We start from the raw sequence: 18063 nt of genomic DNA on the forward strand, positions 1-18063 counted from the left end.
TGCATTCTTGTGTGCATGTGGATACCTGTGTGTGTATGTGCTTGTGCACATGTGGGTACCTGTGTGCGTGTGTGTGCTTGTGCACATGTGGGTGCCTGTGTGGATGCTTTTGTGTGTGTGGGTACCTGTATGCGTGTGGGGGTACCTGTGTACATGTGCATGCTTTTGCGCATGTGGGTACTTGTGTGTGTGTGTGTGCTTGTGTGCATGTGGGGGTACCGTGTGTACGTGTGGGTACCTGTGTGTGTGTGTGTGTGTGTGCTTGTGTGCATGTGAGGGTACCGTGTGTACGTGTGGGTACCTGTGTGTGTGTGTGCTTGGGTGTGTGTGTATCTGTGTGTGTGTGTATGCGCTTGTGTGCATGTGTGGGTACCTGTGTGTATGTGTGGGTACCTGTGTGTGTGTGCTTGGGTGTGTGTGGGTATCTGTGTGTGTGTGCTTGTCTGCATGTGAGTACCTGTGTATGTGTGTGCTTGTGTGCGTGTGGGTAACTGTGTGCATGTGTGTGCTTGTGTGTGTGTGTTGGTGCACCCCTCTTCCCCCTGCCTCTGAACCTATACTGATGTGGAAAAGAAAACCAAGGCAGCAGATATTGCTATGCCTCCTGCTTTGTTTTCCCAGCTGGCTGGCCTGGGGGCTTTGTTTCTTGTTAGGCAATTTGATTTGGAGGAAGCGTTGACCCTGGGCCCCAGGGAGGTGGAGGCGGGAGGGCTGGAACTCAGCAGCCTGCAAGACTTTCTTGCCGGTTAGGTAGCTCTTAGCTCGGAGAGTTGTATTTCATTGCTTTCTTCCCCACTCTTGTGTTACCTTGTTTGTTTCTAGGCCAGATCTTCTGGGGAAAGACCCTTAGTAGAAAAACTGAGAGAAACTTTCTAGCAGCAAAAGCTTTTGCTTATCCAGAAAGGAACAAGCAAGCAAGATCTACAGGGTCCTCCTTCTAGTCCCTAGTGCTGGCTTCTCAGGTTGCTTGAGGTCTCTTAGCAAGGGCTGCATTCAAAATATTTAGCAACTGGTGTGGCTTGGGCAGTGACCAATCAGAACAAATCCTGTCTGGAGGAGGCTGGATCCTGGATGTCCCCTGCTGGGCCATGCATTAACTTTTGAGTTGCTGGATTTTCGGGAGGTCCTGGGGAAGGGACCAGGCCGTGGAAAGTGTATGTGGTGGGGGCTTAGGAGGGACCACTTAAGGGTTTCAGGGCAGTGGCTGTTGACCAGGTGGTACAGAGCAGTTGTTTTTTTAACAACTGGAATGGTCATTACTGGTACATACTTGTTAAAATATCAGCTCCGCCTGATAATCTCAGAGTGGAATGGCAGTTAGGAGCAAACTTCCCTTTCTAATCTAACTCCAGGGTGACAGAGTAATTTTTCCTTCTGAGATGAAAAGCAAGGGAGGAAATTGTTGGAGGGAATTGGCCTCATAGACAGGCCAGCCGGCCTTTGTGCCCCATTGCAGTGTTGCCCGGAGTCCTGGTCCCTGGGACTCCCAGAGGTGGGTGGGCCTGCTACTTGTCTTGCCCTTCGCTCCTCCGTGAGGCGGGGAGCCATGCCCAGGTCCAGCTCATAGCTGCCTCTTCTGTGGATGGATCCGTATGCCCCCTGTCTCTCAAGAATCAAATAACACCTGCTGATGTATTGCATGCTTGGAAATACAGAGTGGATATTGTGTTCTCACACAAAAATAACTATGAGAGGGAAAGCCTTTGTTAATTAGCCAGAGTTAACCATTACACAGTGTATGTATGCTTTCAAACATTATGTTCTACACCATAAATATGTGTAATATTATACCAATTTAAATAATTAAATTTGAAAAAAACCTAATCAAATATTACCAAAAGTAATGATCAAAACCGCAATTTCTTTTGCATCAACCTAATAACACCAGGATTTCTCACTTTATCAGGTTGTACTTATCTGATGGTGATGATGATTACAATATTTACACATTGTCTCAGAGCTCACTCTTGCAGAGGTTGTGGCCTCGAAAATGCCCTGTCATCCGTTGAGAATCTTTCTTTTCAGCTTCATCTCCTCCTCCTCACCCCCTGCCATGTTGCACGCATGCCTATAGGCAGGCTCCATATCCTCCTCCCAGCTCCTCCCATAGTGCACACATGTCTATAGGCAGGCTCCGTCTCCTCCTCCCCAGCTCCTCCCATAGTGTACACATGTCTATAGGCAGGCTCCGTCTCCTCCTCCCCAGCTCCTCCCATAGTGCACACATGTCTATAGGCAGGCTCCATCTCCTCCTCCCCAGCTCCTCTCATAGTGCACACATGTCTATAGGCAGGTTCCATCTCCTCCTCCCAGCTCCTCCCATAGTGTACACATGTCTATAGGCAGGCTCCATCTTCTCCTCCCCAGCTCCTCCCATAGTGTACACATGTCTATAGGCAGGCTCCATCTCCTCCTCCCCAGCTCCTCCCATAGTGCACACATGTCTATAGGCAGACTCCATCTCCTCCTCCCCAGCTCCTCCCATAGTGTACACATGTCTATAGACAGGCCCCATCTCCTCCTCCCAGCTCCTCCCATAGTGTACACATGTCTATAGGCAGGCTCCATCTCCTCCTCCTCAGCTCCTTCTATAGAGCACAGATGTCTATAAGTAGGCTCCATCTCTTCCCCAGCTTCTTACATAGTGCACAGATGTCTCTAGGTAGGTTCCGGCTTCCTTCCTGCTTGTCACAGGTTGTGGTGAGCAACTGCTAAGACCACAAGTCTGAAGAGTCAGAAGACAGGAGAGATGATGTTTTGGACTTAGAGGGAGGAGGGTTAGTGTAGGCAGAGGACTGGGGTTTTGGAAGCACTGGGTCTGGAGAAGAAGCAGAGCCGGGGCCGTGGTGTTTGGGGCCAGAGCAAGGGGAAACTGGAGGGTGATTGCAATAAAGTAGTTTAGGAGCTGCACAGTGGAATGGGGGTGACATGTTTGCAGCCCAAGTGCTGTCTACCTTCGAGTGGTGCATCTTAGATTCTCATGAGTGAATTGGATATTCTTTGGAGCTGGTGGGGATGGAGAAGTCAGAAGAAAAGAGGCTGCCTTCTTGGAGAATTTGTTGACAGTTGGACCTCAGGCCTGGAAAAGGCTGAGTGGGTTAGGCAGGCAGCATTCTCTGTAGACAGTTCTAATTCCCCAGAGAAGGCTGCTCCTCACCACCCCTCCACACTCTCAGGAAGGAAATGGTGAGTCTTACAGTGCTGATTGCTTTTGCCTTTGTCCCCTGGAAGGCAAATTGCCCCACCAGACCTACCACTTCCTGAGAAAAATCACACAAGGCTGGGTGCCTTGCTATCAACAGCAGGGTGCTCAGCCTAGGCAGATCACCCAGGTGAAAATGTGAGCTGCCAAGGACTATTTGAAATGGTTGAAATGAATGTTAGCAGCTGCTCAGAAAGGTTGAGATGTCAGGAAAGGGCAATGTGGATGTCCAAGAGCACAAGTGTCTGTGGAAGGGGAGAAAAAGTGCTAGTGCGGCATCCAGCTCCAGACCGAAGACTTTGCCTTGTGATGGAGATGGAGTGCTTGTGGGCCCATATGAGTTTTGGGTCTATTTTTGCATTAGTCAGCAGCCCACTACCTTCTTGGTCCCCTGTGTGCTGCCCTGAACCATTGTGCAGTGCTGGCCACCTGGTACTTCCACCAACATTGTGGGCCCCTGAGATTGGTCAGACAGTATTGATATGTGTCTAGTGTTCTGTTATTTACTTACTTATTGATTTTCTTTTAAATAATAGAGACAGGGTCTTGCTCTGCCATATAATCATAGCTCACTGTAACCTCAAATTCCTGCGCTCAGGTGATCCTCCTGTCTCAGCCTCCCCCAGTAGCTGTGACTACAGGCGTTTGCCACTGCATATCTGGTGCTTTTTACAAAAGGCCACTAAATGTACAGTTAGGTTTCACAGCCTCTGCCTCAGCAAAAGCAAGAGCCAGTCCTGCCTTTTTCCAGGCAGCGTTGGTCCTAGGTAAAGTTCCATTCCCATCTTCTAGAGGGAAGTTCCTTCATTGCCTTCTCTGCCCTTCCTCCTCCCATTGTACTCTTGGTTTCTCCACTTGAAACTGGAGAAAGTCACTTATGCTGATAGACTGTGGATAAATCTGGGCTTAGTTTGTTTTCTTTCCAGAGGTATTTGTATTTGCAGAGAAAACATAGCTATAAATCAAAAGAGGAAGCTCCTCTGGAATAGTAAGTGACTGCAAACAGGGTTGGAGAGATTGGGGTACACAAAGGCACTCCTGAAATTGCATAGTTTGGGAAGCACCTTGTAAGTCAGCTCTTGGTCAGTCTGTAGGGTTGGCCTCCAGTAAACTTGATAGCCAGGGAGCACAGGGACTTAAAAGTCAGAGTAAAATACTCTGTGTCTTCCTGACATGTGCATATGTGACCCTTTGTATCACAGCATGAAGTACCATGTGCTCAAGTGTCGAATGGAACCTACATATAATTAGAGCTAGGGGAATTAAATGAGGTTGGATCATAGAAGTCAAGTCTTCATGAGGGACTTAGGATTAGATACTAGCTTCAAGGATGGGCATGTGACCGCAGTAGGTAGAGCAGAGCTGGCAGGAGAGTTTAAGTGGGAGAAGGGCATCTGCAAAGTGCCAACATGTGGTTTCTGTGCAGGACAGCGAGGAGATTCATTTCTCGGTGGTGGAGAGTTTTTATTGAGCTGCTGTGCAATGTCAAACACGCCTGGTCTGAAGATGGAGATTGTCTTTTGCCTTGAGGGCTGAAGGGGGCCAGTAAAGTGTGTTCGAGTAGGGGAGTAAATGAATAGTGTCCTTTAGGGAAATGTGTCTTCCGGCAATATTCATGACTTTCCCTTTTAGCAGGGAAAGATTAGAGAAAAGTCTAGAAAGGGAACTATTGTGGCAGTGTAGTGGTGAATTTGCTCAGTCGCTCAACCAAACCTCGTATCACCCTCTAAGCATTTCATTTAGGTCCTGGAAGACACCAGGATGAAGAAAACCCATTGCCTGCCTCTGGTTTTGTTTAGTCTCTAGTAAAGACATGCGCCATGCCAGTAGCACTGAGAGGAAGAAGGAAGGCACAAATTTTCAGAAAGATTTTAAAGGAAAACAAAACAGGTTTGGTGGCTGATAGAGACTGAGGGCCAAAGGGAGGGATTGGAGTAAAAACCCTTCTCTGCTTGTGAGTAGTGGGGCTGGGAGAAGGCATAGCTGGGAGGGGACTTGGGACACGGGGAGGGAGAATTGGATTTTGGTGGGAAAGTTTTGAAGAACTCAGTTCTGTGCATAGTAAAATATCTTGGCCCATCAAAAGTGGAGATGGTAAGAAGGTAAAGAAGGAAAACAAAAATGGAATCTCTGTAAGAAGTCGGGGTTCGACTATAAATTTGAAAGACGTGCCATGCTTATTCTTTTGTTTTTGACACAGGGTCTCACTCCGTCACCCAGGCTGCCTGGAGTGCAGTGGTGTGATCTCGGCTCATTGCAACCTCTGCCTCCTAGGTTCAAATGATTCTTGTGCTTCAGCCTCCTGAGTAGCTGGAATTACAGGCATGCCCAGCTAATTTTTGGTATTTTTAGTAGAGATGGGGTTTTGCTGTGTTGACTAGGCTAGTCTCGAACTCCTGACCTGAAGTGATCCACCCACCTTGGACTCCCAAAGTGTTGGGATTACAGGTGTGAGCCACCCCACCTGGCCCCATGCTTGTTCTTAAGGGCAGTAGTTGAAGCTTTGTGAAAGGATTAAGCCAAAGTTAGCAGCAAAGGATGGAAGAAGAATGAGGTTATGTGAGCATAGGGAGTGGGGAGGACCAAGGAGCCAGCAGAGGAGAATGAAGGCCTTGAGACGGTCAGGGACTGGGGATGGAGAGTTGAAATGAGAAGGTGTTGTGGATTAGGAGAGAGGGCACACAAATGAGTTAAATAGTGCAAGGTAAGACCTATGAATGAAGTTTAGGAAATGTTGCCTTTTTGTTAGAAGAAGAGCTGTTAGGTGGGATGTGAACCAGCCAGATATTGATGTCAATGCTGCCTATTCCTACGTCATGTTGGCAGTAACCCACTCTCAGTCTCAGTGTCCTCATAATTAAGACAGTGTATAATAGTAATATCCAAAGCACTGAGTCACTGTGAACCTTGAATGAGATAGGGCATGCCAAACTTTTAGCTCGGTGCCTGGCACATGGTAAGCGCTCTTGAAAACCTTTAGCTATAACCATGGACAATAATACATTCTATGACTGGCTGCATGATTTTTAGATTCTCAAAAGTGAGACTGCCAGAAGCCATGGAACAGACTTCCGGGGAAATCTTTCCAGACTGAGAATGGTTCCTTCCCCGACAACCTACGTGGTTTGGGAGCAGGAAGATGGACTGCATTATTTCTAGGGAATACTTTTATGCCCCAAATTATGATGATCCTCTTAGGATCATAATTGTTTTTTATAACATTGCATTTTCTTGTAGTTTTTGCTTTCAAAACATTTACTGCCTTTTCCAGTTTGATTTAATGATGCTTCTACAGAGTTTAGAGATTTACCTGAGATGCTGGAGTGGAAACATGAGAGAGCAAATCCACAAAATATGTTCCTGGGAAGTTTATGGTCTGGATTTGGGGAGAGAGTGCAAATGAAAAGGAGTGAGCACGGCTGAAAGCAGCATGAGACAAGGGCAAAGTCCACACTGAGGCTGTGGCACTGAAAGGTTTCAGAGCCGGAGGTTGATCTGGGTCAGGTGGAGTCCATTAGAGAAAGTGTTCCTGGGCTGATCCTGCTGGATTGCTGGACTTCTAGGATGTCAATGACTGGCTGTGGGTGGAACTAGGTCCCTGTTGCTCTAGTTTCTGATTCATCATCTCCTGAGCCTTCCTCATTCTTGCAGGAGCTGGGACTGGCTACTGGGTCTCACCAGGTGTGTCCTTGAGGCCTTACATCGTCTGTGCTTCCCAGCCTTGTTTTCCAGTCATTTCTCTCAGGCCCTCAAGACTGTTGGCTGGGTGCGGTGGCTCATGCCTGTAATCCCAGCACTTTGGGAGGCCGGGGCAGGCTGATTGCTTGAGCTCAGGAGTTTGAGACCAGCCTGGGCAACATGGCGAGACTCTGTTTCTACAGAAAATACAAAAACTTAGCTGGGTGTGATGGCACGCACCTGTAGTCCCAGCTACCTGGGGGGCTGGAGTGGGAGTATCTCCTGAGCCTGGGGAGGTCAAGGCTGCATCGAGCTGTGATCATGCCACTTCACTCGAGCCTGGGCAACAGACTGAGACTCTGTCCCTGTCTCAAAAAAAATAAAAAAAGACTGTCCTCAAATCCATGCTGTATCTCTTTTCCCCCTTTGTGCCCAAACCCACACTGCCCTAGATGTGGAATGTTCTTTCCCTGTGGGAGTCTCACCTGCCCCTCAAGGCCCACCTCTTCCATGGAAGCATTTCTCATCTCTCAATCTGGAGAGGCACTCATAGGATTCTGGTCATGGCTTCTCATTCAGCCTCACTTTCTCTTAATGCATGGTTAGCCCTGGACATGTCTGTGTCCTGTGTTAGATTTCGAGCTACTTGAGGGAAGGCATCTTGGGTTTTCGTGGTAGCTGCTAAGTGTCTGGTCCGTGGTGGGAATGTAGGACGCATGTGTTAGGTTGTATTGCCTGCATCCTCCCCAGGGAACTCTTTCAGCCACAGCCACTGACCAGTCTAACTTGTTCAGATTCACTCATCCATGAAGAAGCTAAAATGAGGCCCCTGCTCACCAGAGCTACTTCCTGCTCTGCCCCAGAGTGAGCCTGCCAACCACAGTTGCAGCCTGGTTCTCCGAGTTGCCGGTCACCTAGCATAGCTGCAAGAAGGAGAAACTTATCTTCTTAGATGGAAGTGATTTTAGTGCTTTTCCCAGAAAGCCATGTCCCATAGCTGCTTGGAGGAGGCAGGGAGACTCAGCCGTCCCATCTGTGTTTAACCGATCTGAAAAGTAGGACTTCTATGTCCCAGATGCCAGTAACTACCCTCTGACTGTGACCGAGTGACCCACTAGGGAATGGGAATTGCTAATTCCATTGAAAGGAAAAAGTAGAAAGGTTTGACCAGCTTCATTACCTAGTTAAACAAGCCTACCTTGTGGCTTCATCCTGGTCCATCTCCAGGCCCCCTCTTTTGCTGAGCCTTGTTTGGAGTGCACCAGTGTCTTTTTATTGCCATCAGATGGGGAGAAAGCCATTGTGGAAGCCCTGTAAGGCCATGGTGCCTGTTGGTGCCAGTTGGCCCCTGCACATGTGTGTACTCGCGTGGACTCGCTTATGGTTTAGGGGAGTGTTGGGCAGCTCTGGCCAGGGCCTGCTTTGAACTTACCTCCTTTCCCTTGCAGTACATCTTTGCAGATGCTTATGCCCAGTACCTCTGGATCACGTTTGACTTCTGCAACACCCTCCAAGGCTTTTCCATCCCATTTCGGGCAGCTGATCTCCTCCTACACAGTAAGGCATCCAACCTTCTCTTGGGCTTCGACAGCTCCCACCCCAACAAGCAGGTAAGAGAGCTTTTGGAACACAATTGCATGGAGCTTCTGGAATTTTCTTCTCTGCCTGTGTGGATTATGTGTCCTCTGAGTGACCTCACCTCCTGCCTCTCCCTCCTTCTCTCAAGCTTAGCCTTTGTAGCTACTATTTCACTTACCAGGGCTCAGGAAAAATACCTCCTCCTGGCACTCTCAGTCGGCAGCCCAGCCAGCCATCAGCACCCAGCACTTGGTAGTTGGCAGGCCCCTATGAGTTAAATGTCATGCCCTTCTTCATGCAGATGTACCTTTGTTAGCCCTTGGGGTAAATTGAGGCTCTGGAATTTAATCAGAGAGAGAGAGCCAGTTAGAGAAGGCTGGAGTCTGATCTCTTCTGGGACCTCTTATTGAATTTCTGTTCTGCTTTCCCCATCCTCCACCTTAAACACTGCTTTTGCCTCCCATTTATTTGAAGTTACCATTAACTGTAATTGTCTTCCTTTGAGTGTGTGCATGTGTATCATATAAATGTATGTATTTTCCTCCTTCAACCCAGGTTTGAAGGAAATCTGAGAGATGAGGAAAGAGCCTGAGTAAGATATATATCTCAAGGTTGAAACTTGCCAAGTCAAGGATATTGGTTTGGCAAAAATCTGTGAAGCTTGTAGATCCTGTATGATTGGATTTACAGTGAGCCTTGAATGTTTTTGCTCAGAGAAACCTTGGAACATTTCTTTGCAGGTTGTTTAACCAAAACAAAGATCCGTTTACCTTTGCTTGCCTTAGGAAGTAACCTAAGTATGGGCTGGGTCAGTTTACCAGTGGAGGGGGAATTATTATTATTTTGGGTCTCATGCTTCTTAATACATGGTTGCTAGGGCCAGAGGAACCTTCAGGTTCCATGTGTGGAAGTTGAGGGGCTTTGGCAAAGATCAGCAAGTTAATTCCTCATTGCCACAGCCTGCGTATTCAGTTGATTCCCTGTGGGGCTCTGTACTTGGTGTCCTCTGCATTCATCTTTACTTACCAGGGCCCATTACAGTTTTTTTCTTCCTTTTTTTATGTTAAAACACTCATAAAATGCAATTTACTGTCTTAACCCTTTTAAGCATGCAGTTTTATTGAGTACATTCATTTTGTTTTGCAGCCATCACCACCATCCATCTCTAGAACACTTTTCATCTTGCAAGACTGAAACTCTACACCCATTAAACAATACCTCTCTGCCCCCTAGCCCCTGGCAACCACCATTCTGTTTTCTGTCTGTATGGTTTTGCCCACTCTAGGTACCTCCTAAGTGGAATTATATACTATTTGTCCCTTTGTGACTGACTTTTTTCACTTAGCAGAATGTCCTTGAGATTAATACATATTGTAGCATGTGTCAGAGTTTTCTTTCTTTTTAAGGCTGAATAATATTCTGTTGTATGCATAGACCACATTTTGCTTATTTGCTTACCCCTCATGTACACTTGGATTGCTTCCATATTTTGGCTGTTGCAAATAATACTGCTATCCATGGAAGGTCTTTAAGGACACTGTTTCTTTGTTGAAAAGATGCTGAGTATAAACATCCTTTGGTTTTTACCATTACCTAGAGACTAGTCTTGAGTAAATATAATTTCTGGTAATCCATAAATGGAAGGCAAGGCCTACTCATTTTTCCTTCCAGTTGCTATTGAGAGAAGAACACATAGGCACACAGTGGTCTTTCCTTCCTTGCCCTCGTTTGCTTTTGGAGCAACTTTGCTGGCTTTGGCAATCTCAGTGCCTCCCTTCACAGACAGTGTGTCATGGAAGGTGGGATTTCAGTGGGCGTTTGATGGTGATGCCATTCAGGTTGTATTATACATGCCTCTTGCATCATGCCCACTTGTCTTTGCAGCTGTGGAAGTCAGATGACTTTGGCCAGACCTGGATCATGATTCAGGAACATGTCAAGTCCTTTTCTTGGTAAGTTGTATCCTCTAATAAATCTTGATGTACATGACCTCCTTTCTCCAGTTCTAGCTCCTTCATGGTGGACAAACCTGCCTTCACCTGAAATGTCAAGCGTTTGGTTCAGGAAATACATTTTTTCCAAATCTGAGAATTAGAGCTACAAATACAATGATCTTACTGGGGGAGGGAGTGGGCGGGATGAGAAAGTAAGGTTATTTATGAGAGGAGTGGTAGAGCTTTTGCATTTTTCAATCCATCAGGGAACCCAGGGGAATCTTGAGGCTCTTGCATGTTTGTAGAGTTTCATTTTTAGAGCATCATATTAGAAGTGGGAATTGTTCTCTACATAAAATTCATGCATTTTGCTGGGCGCAGTGGCTCGTGCCTGTAATCCCAGCACTTTGGGAGGCCAAGATGGGCAGATCACCTGAGGTCAGGAGTTCAAGACCAGCCTGGCCAACATGGTAAAACCCTGTCTTTACTGAAAAATACAAAAATTAGCTGGACATGGCAGTGTGCGCCTATAATCCCAGCTACTCTACTTGGGAGGCTGAGGCAGGAGAATTGCTTCTATCTGGGAGGCAAAGGTTGCAGTGAGCCGAGATCTTATCACTGTACTCCAGCCTGGGCGATAGAGTGAGACTCTTTCTCAACAACAACAACAAAATTACAACAACAACAATAAAATTCCTGCATTTGTTCGTAACATTTTCTTGAATGTCTGTTAAGTATAAAGCTTACTAGATGCTTAAAGGTATAAGAAGTTGAATAATTTATGGCTATAGTCATTAAGGAGATTACAGTTTAGGAGGTAAGGAAAGACATTTTGGGTACATAACACACGTTGTGACAGAGGCACAGAGGTAACAGACATGGCATGTGAAGCCAGAGGACTTATTCTTCCAGATGGGAGGATCATAGACAGCTTTGCAGAGGAGGTTGCCCTTGATCCGGGGTGAGCACAACATGTAGGATGTCCCTGTGTGGAGGTGTGGAGGACGGGAATTCCAGGCAGAGGAACAAAGTGGCCACAGGCACAGGACAAACCACTGTGGTGCTTGGGTAAAGAACATGAACTCTTAGTTTTGGATAGTGTATTGGGTGAAGTTTTGAAAGGGAAGTAGGTATTAGAATCTGTATTGCTTGATAAAAGAATTTGGGCTACCTTCTGAAAGCAATGGGATACTACTGCTTTGAGAAGAGGAATGAAATAAATAGGTTGTACTTCAAGAAGTACTTCTTCTAGAAGTAAATGGTAATATACTTACTGTAATTTATATTACAGTGATAAAGTAGTATAGGATCTTGAATTATGTGAACTTGTACATGTGCAGGCAAATGTGTAGGACAGATTTCTAGAAGTGAGTGTGCTGGTCACTGTTTATCTAACAGCTCATCCATTCACTCACGTGGATGACTGGTAGATATTGCAAACTTGACACCTCCCAAATAGACTCTTGATCTTCACCACCCCAGATCGGCTCCACTCATAATCTTTCTCATTTGCTCAGGCCAGAATCTTTGGAGTCATTGTTGATTTCACATTTTTTTTTGTGCTTTACATTCATTCTATCAGGAAATCCTATTGGCTCCACCTTCAGCATATATCTAGAATCTTCTACTCAGGTACCACTTTTACTGTAAGCCTCCAGTGTTATCGTTCATTAGTCTCCCAACTAGTCTTTCTGCTTTTACTCTTGTTTTTCTATTATTAATTCTCAATATGTAACCAGTTTGATCCTATTCAAACAAGTTAGATCATTTTGTTCCTCTGCTTCGAACCCTTTAATGCTTCATCATTTCTCTCAGATTAAATGTCAGATACCTTCTTACCACAGGGAACAGGATCTTTGCAATTGCTGTTTTCTCTGCCTAAAATGCTCTTACCCAAAATATACTTCCTGCTTACTCCTTTACTTCATTCCAGTCTTTGCTCATTCCAGTTTTTTGCTTCTAACTTTGCTCAAATAACTTTGCTTCTAAATGAAGCCCACCTCATTTATGCCCACCTTAGGATCCTATTTAATATTGCACCTGGCTGGGCACAGTGGTTCATGCCTATAAACCCACCTTGGGAGGCCAAGGTGGGTATATCATTTGAGGTCAGGAGTTTGAGACCAGCCTGGACAACATGGTAAAACTCCGCCTCCACTAAAAACACAAAAATTAACTGGGCATGGTGGCAGGTGCCTGTGGTCCCAGCTACTCCGGAGGCTGAGGCAGGAGAATCGCTTGATCCTGGGAGGTGGAGGTTGCAGTGAGCCGAGATTGTGTCACTGCACTCCAGCCTGGCAAAAGACCAAGACACTGTCTAAAAAAAAAAAAAATTAATTAAATAAAACAAATAAAATTACACCTACTCCCCCATTACTCCCAATCTCCTGTACTGTGTTCTGTTCTGTTTTGTATAGCACTTTACCACATTCTAATATACTATTATTACGCTTATTATTTGTTTTTCTCTCTTGAACAGAATGAAAGCTCCCCAAGGGCAGAGACTTTTGTCAGTTTTGTGCACTGCTATATCCACAGTAAATGAATCCTTAAAATTGTAACTTTGGTAAAGATTGCCAGATTTGCTATAGAAAATGTCAAGATTTTGGGAAGCCAAGGTAGGCGGATCACGAGGTCAAGAGATGGATGAAACCCCATCTCTACTAAAAATACAAAAATTAGCTGGGCGTTGTGGTGTGTGCCTGTAGTCCCAGCTACTCGGGAGGCTGAGGCAAGAGAATCACTTGAACCCAGAAGGCGGAGGTTGTAGTGAGCCAAGATCATGCCACTGCACTCCTGCCTGGGTGACAGAGTGAGACTCCATCTCAAAAAAGAAAAAAAAAAAACAAAGTTTCAAGTTTGCACCCATTTTAGCAATGTGGAATAATGTCTCTCTCCACAGCCAGTGTTTTAGGGAAGAAATATTATCTCCATGGTTTTAGTTTGCATTTTCCTTATTATGAGTTAGAACATCTTTTAATCTGCTTAAAGGTCATGTATTTTTATTTTTATTTTTTTTAGTGAGAGTCTCACTCTGTTACCCAGGCTGGAGTGCAGTGACACTATCATAGCTTACAGCAGCTTCAAATTCCTAGGCTCAAGCAAATCCTCCCACCTCAGCCTCTCAAGTAGCTAGGACTACAGGCCTGTGTACCCATGCCTAGCTAATTTTTAATTTTTTTTTTTTTGTAGAAAGGGAGAGCTCCCTATGTTTCCCAGAGTGATTTCAAACTCCTGGCCTCAAGCAATTCTCCCACCTTAGCCTTCCGAAGTGATTGTGGTCTTATTTATTTATTTATTTATTTGTTTTTTTTGTTTGTTTGTTTGTTTGCTTAAGCATGATCCAGTTGGAATGCAGTGGCATGATCTTGGCTCACTGGTATATTCACTGTGGATATATCAGTGCAAAACCTCTGCCTCCCTGTTTCAAGCAATTCTCCTGCTTCAGTCTCCCAAGAAGCTGGGATTACAGGTGCTCGCTGCCACGCCCGGTTAATTTTTGTATTTTTAGTAGAGACGAGGTTTCACCGTGTTGGCCAGGCTGGTCTTGAACTTCTGACCTCAGGTGATCTGCCTGCTTCAGCCTCCTAAAGTGCTGGAATACAGATGTGAGCCACTGTGCCTGGCCTCATGCCCCTTTTCTATTTGATTATTAGTCTTTTCATGATTGATTTCAAGGAGATCTTTATATAGTTGGGATTAGCCGTTTGGGTGTGATATGAAATAGATTGTATATGTGTATGTATTTATATCTCTTAGTTTTTCATTTGTTTTTAGACATTTACTTGTAGTTTTAGTCCTCATTAACTGTAATGGCCCCAGAAGCTGTAGATACTGCTTGTGTTTCTTTTAGTTCTCCATGTAAAGTGGTATGTCTTTGAGTTGGTATTGCTTCCTTAGTAATAGAGGATGGTAAAGATGGAGCCTTAGAGCTGACCATCGTCAGACAGCCATAGACTCTGTTTATGTTTCCACAGAGGGTAGCTGTTTCTGACCCTTTTGTTATTTTCCTTGAGCAGAAGTTAGGGGATCTTAGTGAAATTATAACCATAGTCTCGTCCAAGGATAACCTGTTCTCAAGGAAAACCATTAGAACTTTCTTTTGCTTTATTTGAATTTTGAAGGGAAAAATTGTTTTTTTATCTGTTTAGGAAACTATAAATTATGAGGGTACCAGCAGAATTACTAGATAAGGGAACTTACAATTAAGAATTTTTATTTATTTATGTATTTTTTTGGAGACAGAGTCTCGCTGTGTCGCCCAGGCTGGAGTACAGTGGCGCGATCTCAGCTCACTGCAACCTCCACCTCCAGGGTTCAAGCAATTCTCCTGCTTCAGCCTTCTGAGTAGCTGGGACTATAGGTGCATTCCACCATGCCTGGCTAATTTTTTTGTAATTTAGTAGAGACAGGGTTTCACCGTGTTGCCCAGGCTGGTCTCGAACTCCTGAGCTCAGGCAATCCACTTGCCTCAGCCTCCCAAAGTGCTAGGATTACAGGTGTGAGCCACCACGCCCTGCCACAATTGAGAAATTTTAAGTTCTAAAATTGTACCTTCTGCCTCTGTGTAGATATACAGATATCTTGGGAGAAAGGACTGGCTTATCTCATTTAAGCTAGTGATGCATCTTTTAGGGGTAGGCTATTTGGGGAATTTTCCCCTTTAGGATTCCCCATAATCAAGTCTCTCAGAATAATGATGTACATTTGTTCAACAATGTTTGGCAAGTTGAGAGCAGCAGGAGTGAGGAAAGCTAATAATTTACATCGTCCAGAGCTGGAGACTGGCAAGACAGGATAGTGGAAGACCTGAGGGGGCTGACAGGACTCAAAGATACCCTGTGGAATATCATTGAGGGATTTCAGGTGAGGCCAGGTGATGCTGATGACTGCTCAGAGATAGAGCCATGATTGGAATTTCTCAATGAGGGCCAAGACAATAGAAAGTAGGTGTCAGTGAGCGTAAGATGTTGGAAGTCTAAGTAATTGCAAACTATAAGAACTTGTAGGTGGAGCAGCTTGCAGAAATGGGAGGTCCAAATATGGATTACGGAAGAAAATTGGGATGAAAGTCACAGTTCTTTCTGTCTCTAGGTGTTGGCTGCTGCTTTTGGCTAGGAAGGAATAATAGAGGTGAGCTGGGTCTCAAAATAGCTCAATAAAGGTTCCTTCCTCTCTGCTGTTTTAAAAATACCAAGCAGCCTCATTTTAATTTGCATATCCTCTGGCTAGAGGAAGTACTTTAATCAGTACTTCTAATTGTGGAAAAGAAGAGAACATGCCACCACCCACCCACCCACACATGCACACAGAGTATCTGATAATGAAGAATAGTTTTCTCCTACACTAGGACCAAGGCTGCTGGTTTCTCCATTGTCCTGAATATCCAGATTGTAGAGCAAAACCCAAGTCTTCTTCCATTGTAAAAAGAAGCTATTTTTCCTTTGTTTTTTGAGGCAGGGTGTTGCTCTGTTGCCCAGACTGGAGTGCAGTGGCACAATCATGGCTCACTGTAGCCTCAGACTTCCAGGCTTCCAACCACCCACCTCAGCTTCTTGAGTAGTTGGGGCTACAGGTACATGCCAGCTAATTTTTTTAAAATTTATTTTTTGTAGAGGCAGAGTCTCACTATGTTTCCCAGACTGGTCTTGAACTCTTGGGTTCAAGTGCCACCACTCCCTACCCTAGCCTCAGCCTCCCAAAGTGTTGGGATTACAGGTGTGAGCCACTGCGCCTGGCAAAAGAGACTCTTGTTTTTCGGTTTCTTATCTTTCTTTTTGGGAGGGGTAGGGGAGAACATGCTTTTACAGTATATCTCTGAAGGAATTTGACACGATTACTTTCATTATTCTGAGAGCCATCATGCATATGGAATTGTATAAGGGCAAATATATAACTGAGGCCTTCTGTCTTTCCTTGAATTATCACTGTGTATTCTCACTACAAGGCTATCTTCCCAGCCTTTCCATTTATTTTTTTTCCATTTGCTGAATGGTTCCCATGACCTTGGTGTTCTTGAGAATGTTAGGAGACCTGCAGCAGATAAGTTGTCCTCTGAGCTGCTATGTGGGGCTTCTTTGGGGAACACTGGCTCAGAAGTTCTTCTCCAAGGTAGTTTGGCCTAGTCATTCCATGTTTTCATTTTGGATTAGCTTCTCTAATTGGCCCACAGATCCATTGCAGACAGTATCTCTTCAGCTACGGATACTATAGGGTAAAAAAAATCTAAGACATGGCCTTCCAAGGCGTCTATACTGTGTCTAGGAAGCTCAGACAAATACATAATGGTGAACAATAAAATACAGTGTCTAAGAGGCATTACTGCATAAAGGAATAAGATTGATTCTAAAAATCACCCAATTATAGGGGTTTTATACCTTTGCTTGGAGCTCAAACTCATGTAAAAGGCTTGGAATTGAGTGCTGCAGAGGCATGTTATTGCTAGTGTTGAGAGAAGAGAAGACAGCCCTGAGGAGGGCTTTCTGGAAGATGAAGACTTGAACTTGATGACAGTGGAGAGTAGAAATTGGATGGAGGGATCCAGGTGTGTGCAGAGGGCATCTCCTCACGGGAGTGTAGCATCTGCAAAAGCACAGTGGGGGAAAGGTGCCCTCCCTTTCTGAAGGACTTTAAGATCACTATATGTGAGAAAGAGTTTGTAGAAGAGCTGCATGGGAGACGAAATGCACAGGCAGCATGGCTCCAGATTGCCGAGATCCATGACATTGGCAGGGGACAGACAGAGACAGGGCAGCATCCCTTGGAAGGATCAGGCTCAGGGGTTCATAGTGTGGTTTCTCCAGTGGTGTTCTTTTGAGGATGTAGCACCTTGTGAAAACTCTCTTTCATTCCTCTGAGGTTTGTAACTTGAGGCTGAAAACTTGCTTATAGCTTCAAGCAGTCCCTTGCTTATTTATTTTGAAACATTCTGTCTTCTACTACTACTTTTTGCTCGTCTCAAGCAGGGCTGGGTTGTCTTGAGCTAAACTCAGGATGCTTTGACAACAACATAAAACACTTTACAAATGGCAATTTTGTCCCCTCTATCCTGAGTCAAGGAGTAACCAGAGGGATATGTTTGAGGCACAGAGAGTATCATCTATAGGTCACAGATGATACTACATCATGGTAGGCCTAAATTCTAGTTAATTATCCTCATTGCAAAACCTCCAGGCCTAATGTGCAAATGATAACAAGCTTTTTTTTTTTTCTTCCAGGGGAATTGATCCCTATGACAAACCAAATACCATCTACATTGAAAGACATGAACCCTCTGGCTACTCCACCATTTTCCGAAGTACAGATTTCTTCCAGTCCCGGGAAAACCTGGAAGTAATCCTTGAGGAAGCGAGAGATTTTCAGCTTCGGGACAAGTACATGTTTGCTACAAAGGTGGTGGTAAGTTTAATGTATTAAAGAATAAACACTTATGAGTTTCCTTTGTGAAGTTTGGCATTCTGCGATTAAACAGGTGAGTCTGCATAAGCAGCAATTGGATGGATGTGCTTGGGATAGATTGACTGAAGGATTCTCAACATTGATAACATTGATGACATTGACGAACATTCCCAAAGGGCTTGGCAGGTGCTAGGAAGTCAGAGGAGTGGAGAGGCCCAGGACAAACACTCAAAGTGGCTCTAGGCTATAGGAATTTGGTTATTTCCTGGTAGC

At 45.0% G+C, this 18063-nt stretch overlaps 1 protein-coding gene across 1 annotated transcript in view; it reads left to right on the forward strand.

The window, feature by feature from the left end:
• Nucleotides 1-18063, forward strand: part of SORL1 (sortilin related receptor 1) — a 179201-nt gene that overhangs the window by 25983 nt on the left and 135155 nt on the right. The window contains exons 4-6 of the mRNA XM_021671207.2: nucleotides 8329-8490; nucleotides 10343-10410; nucleotides 17610-17790. Coding sequence (XP_021526882.2) covers nucleotides 8329-8490; nucleotides 10343-10410; nucleotides 17610-17790 — 411 coding nt within the window. The remainder of the gene's footprint in view (nucleotides 1-8328; nucleotides 8491-10342; nucleotides 10411-17609; nucleotides 17791-18063) is intronic.

Source organism: Aotus nancymaae, unplaced genomic scaffold (assembly GCF_030222135.1).
Source record: "Aotus nancymaae isolate 86718 unplaced genomic scaffold, 86718_ANA_hifiasm-v0.15.2.pri h1tg000012l, whole genome shotgun sequence".
Taxonomy (NCBI): Eukaryota; Metazoa; Chordata; class Mammalia; order Primates; family Aotidae; genus Aotus; species Aotus nancymaae.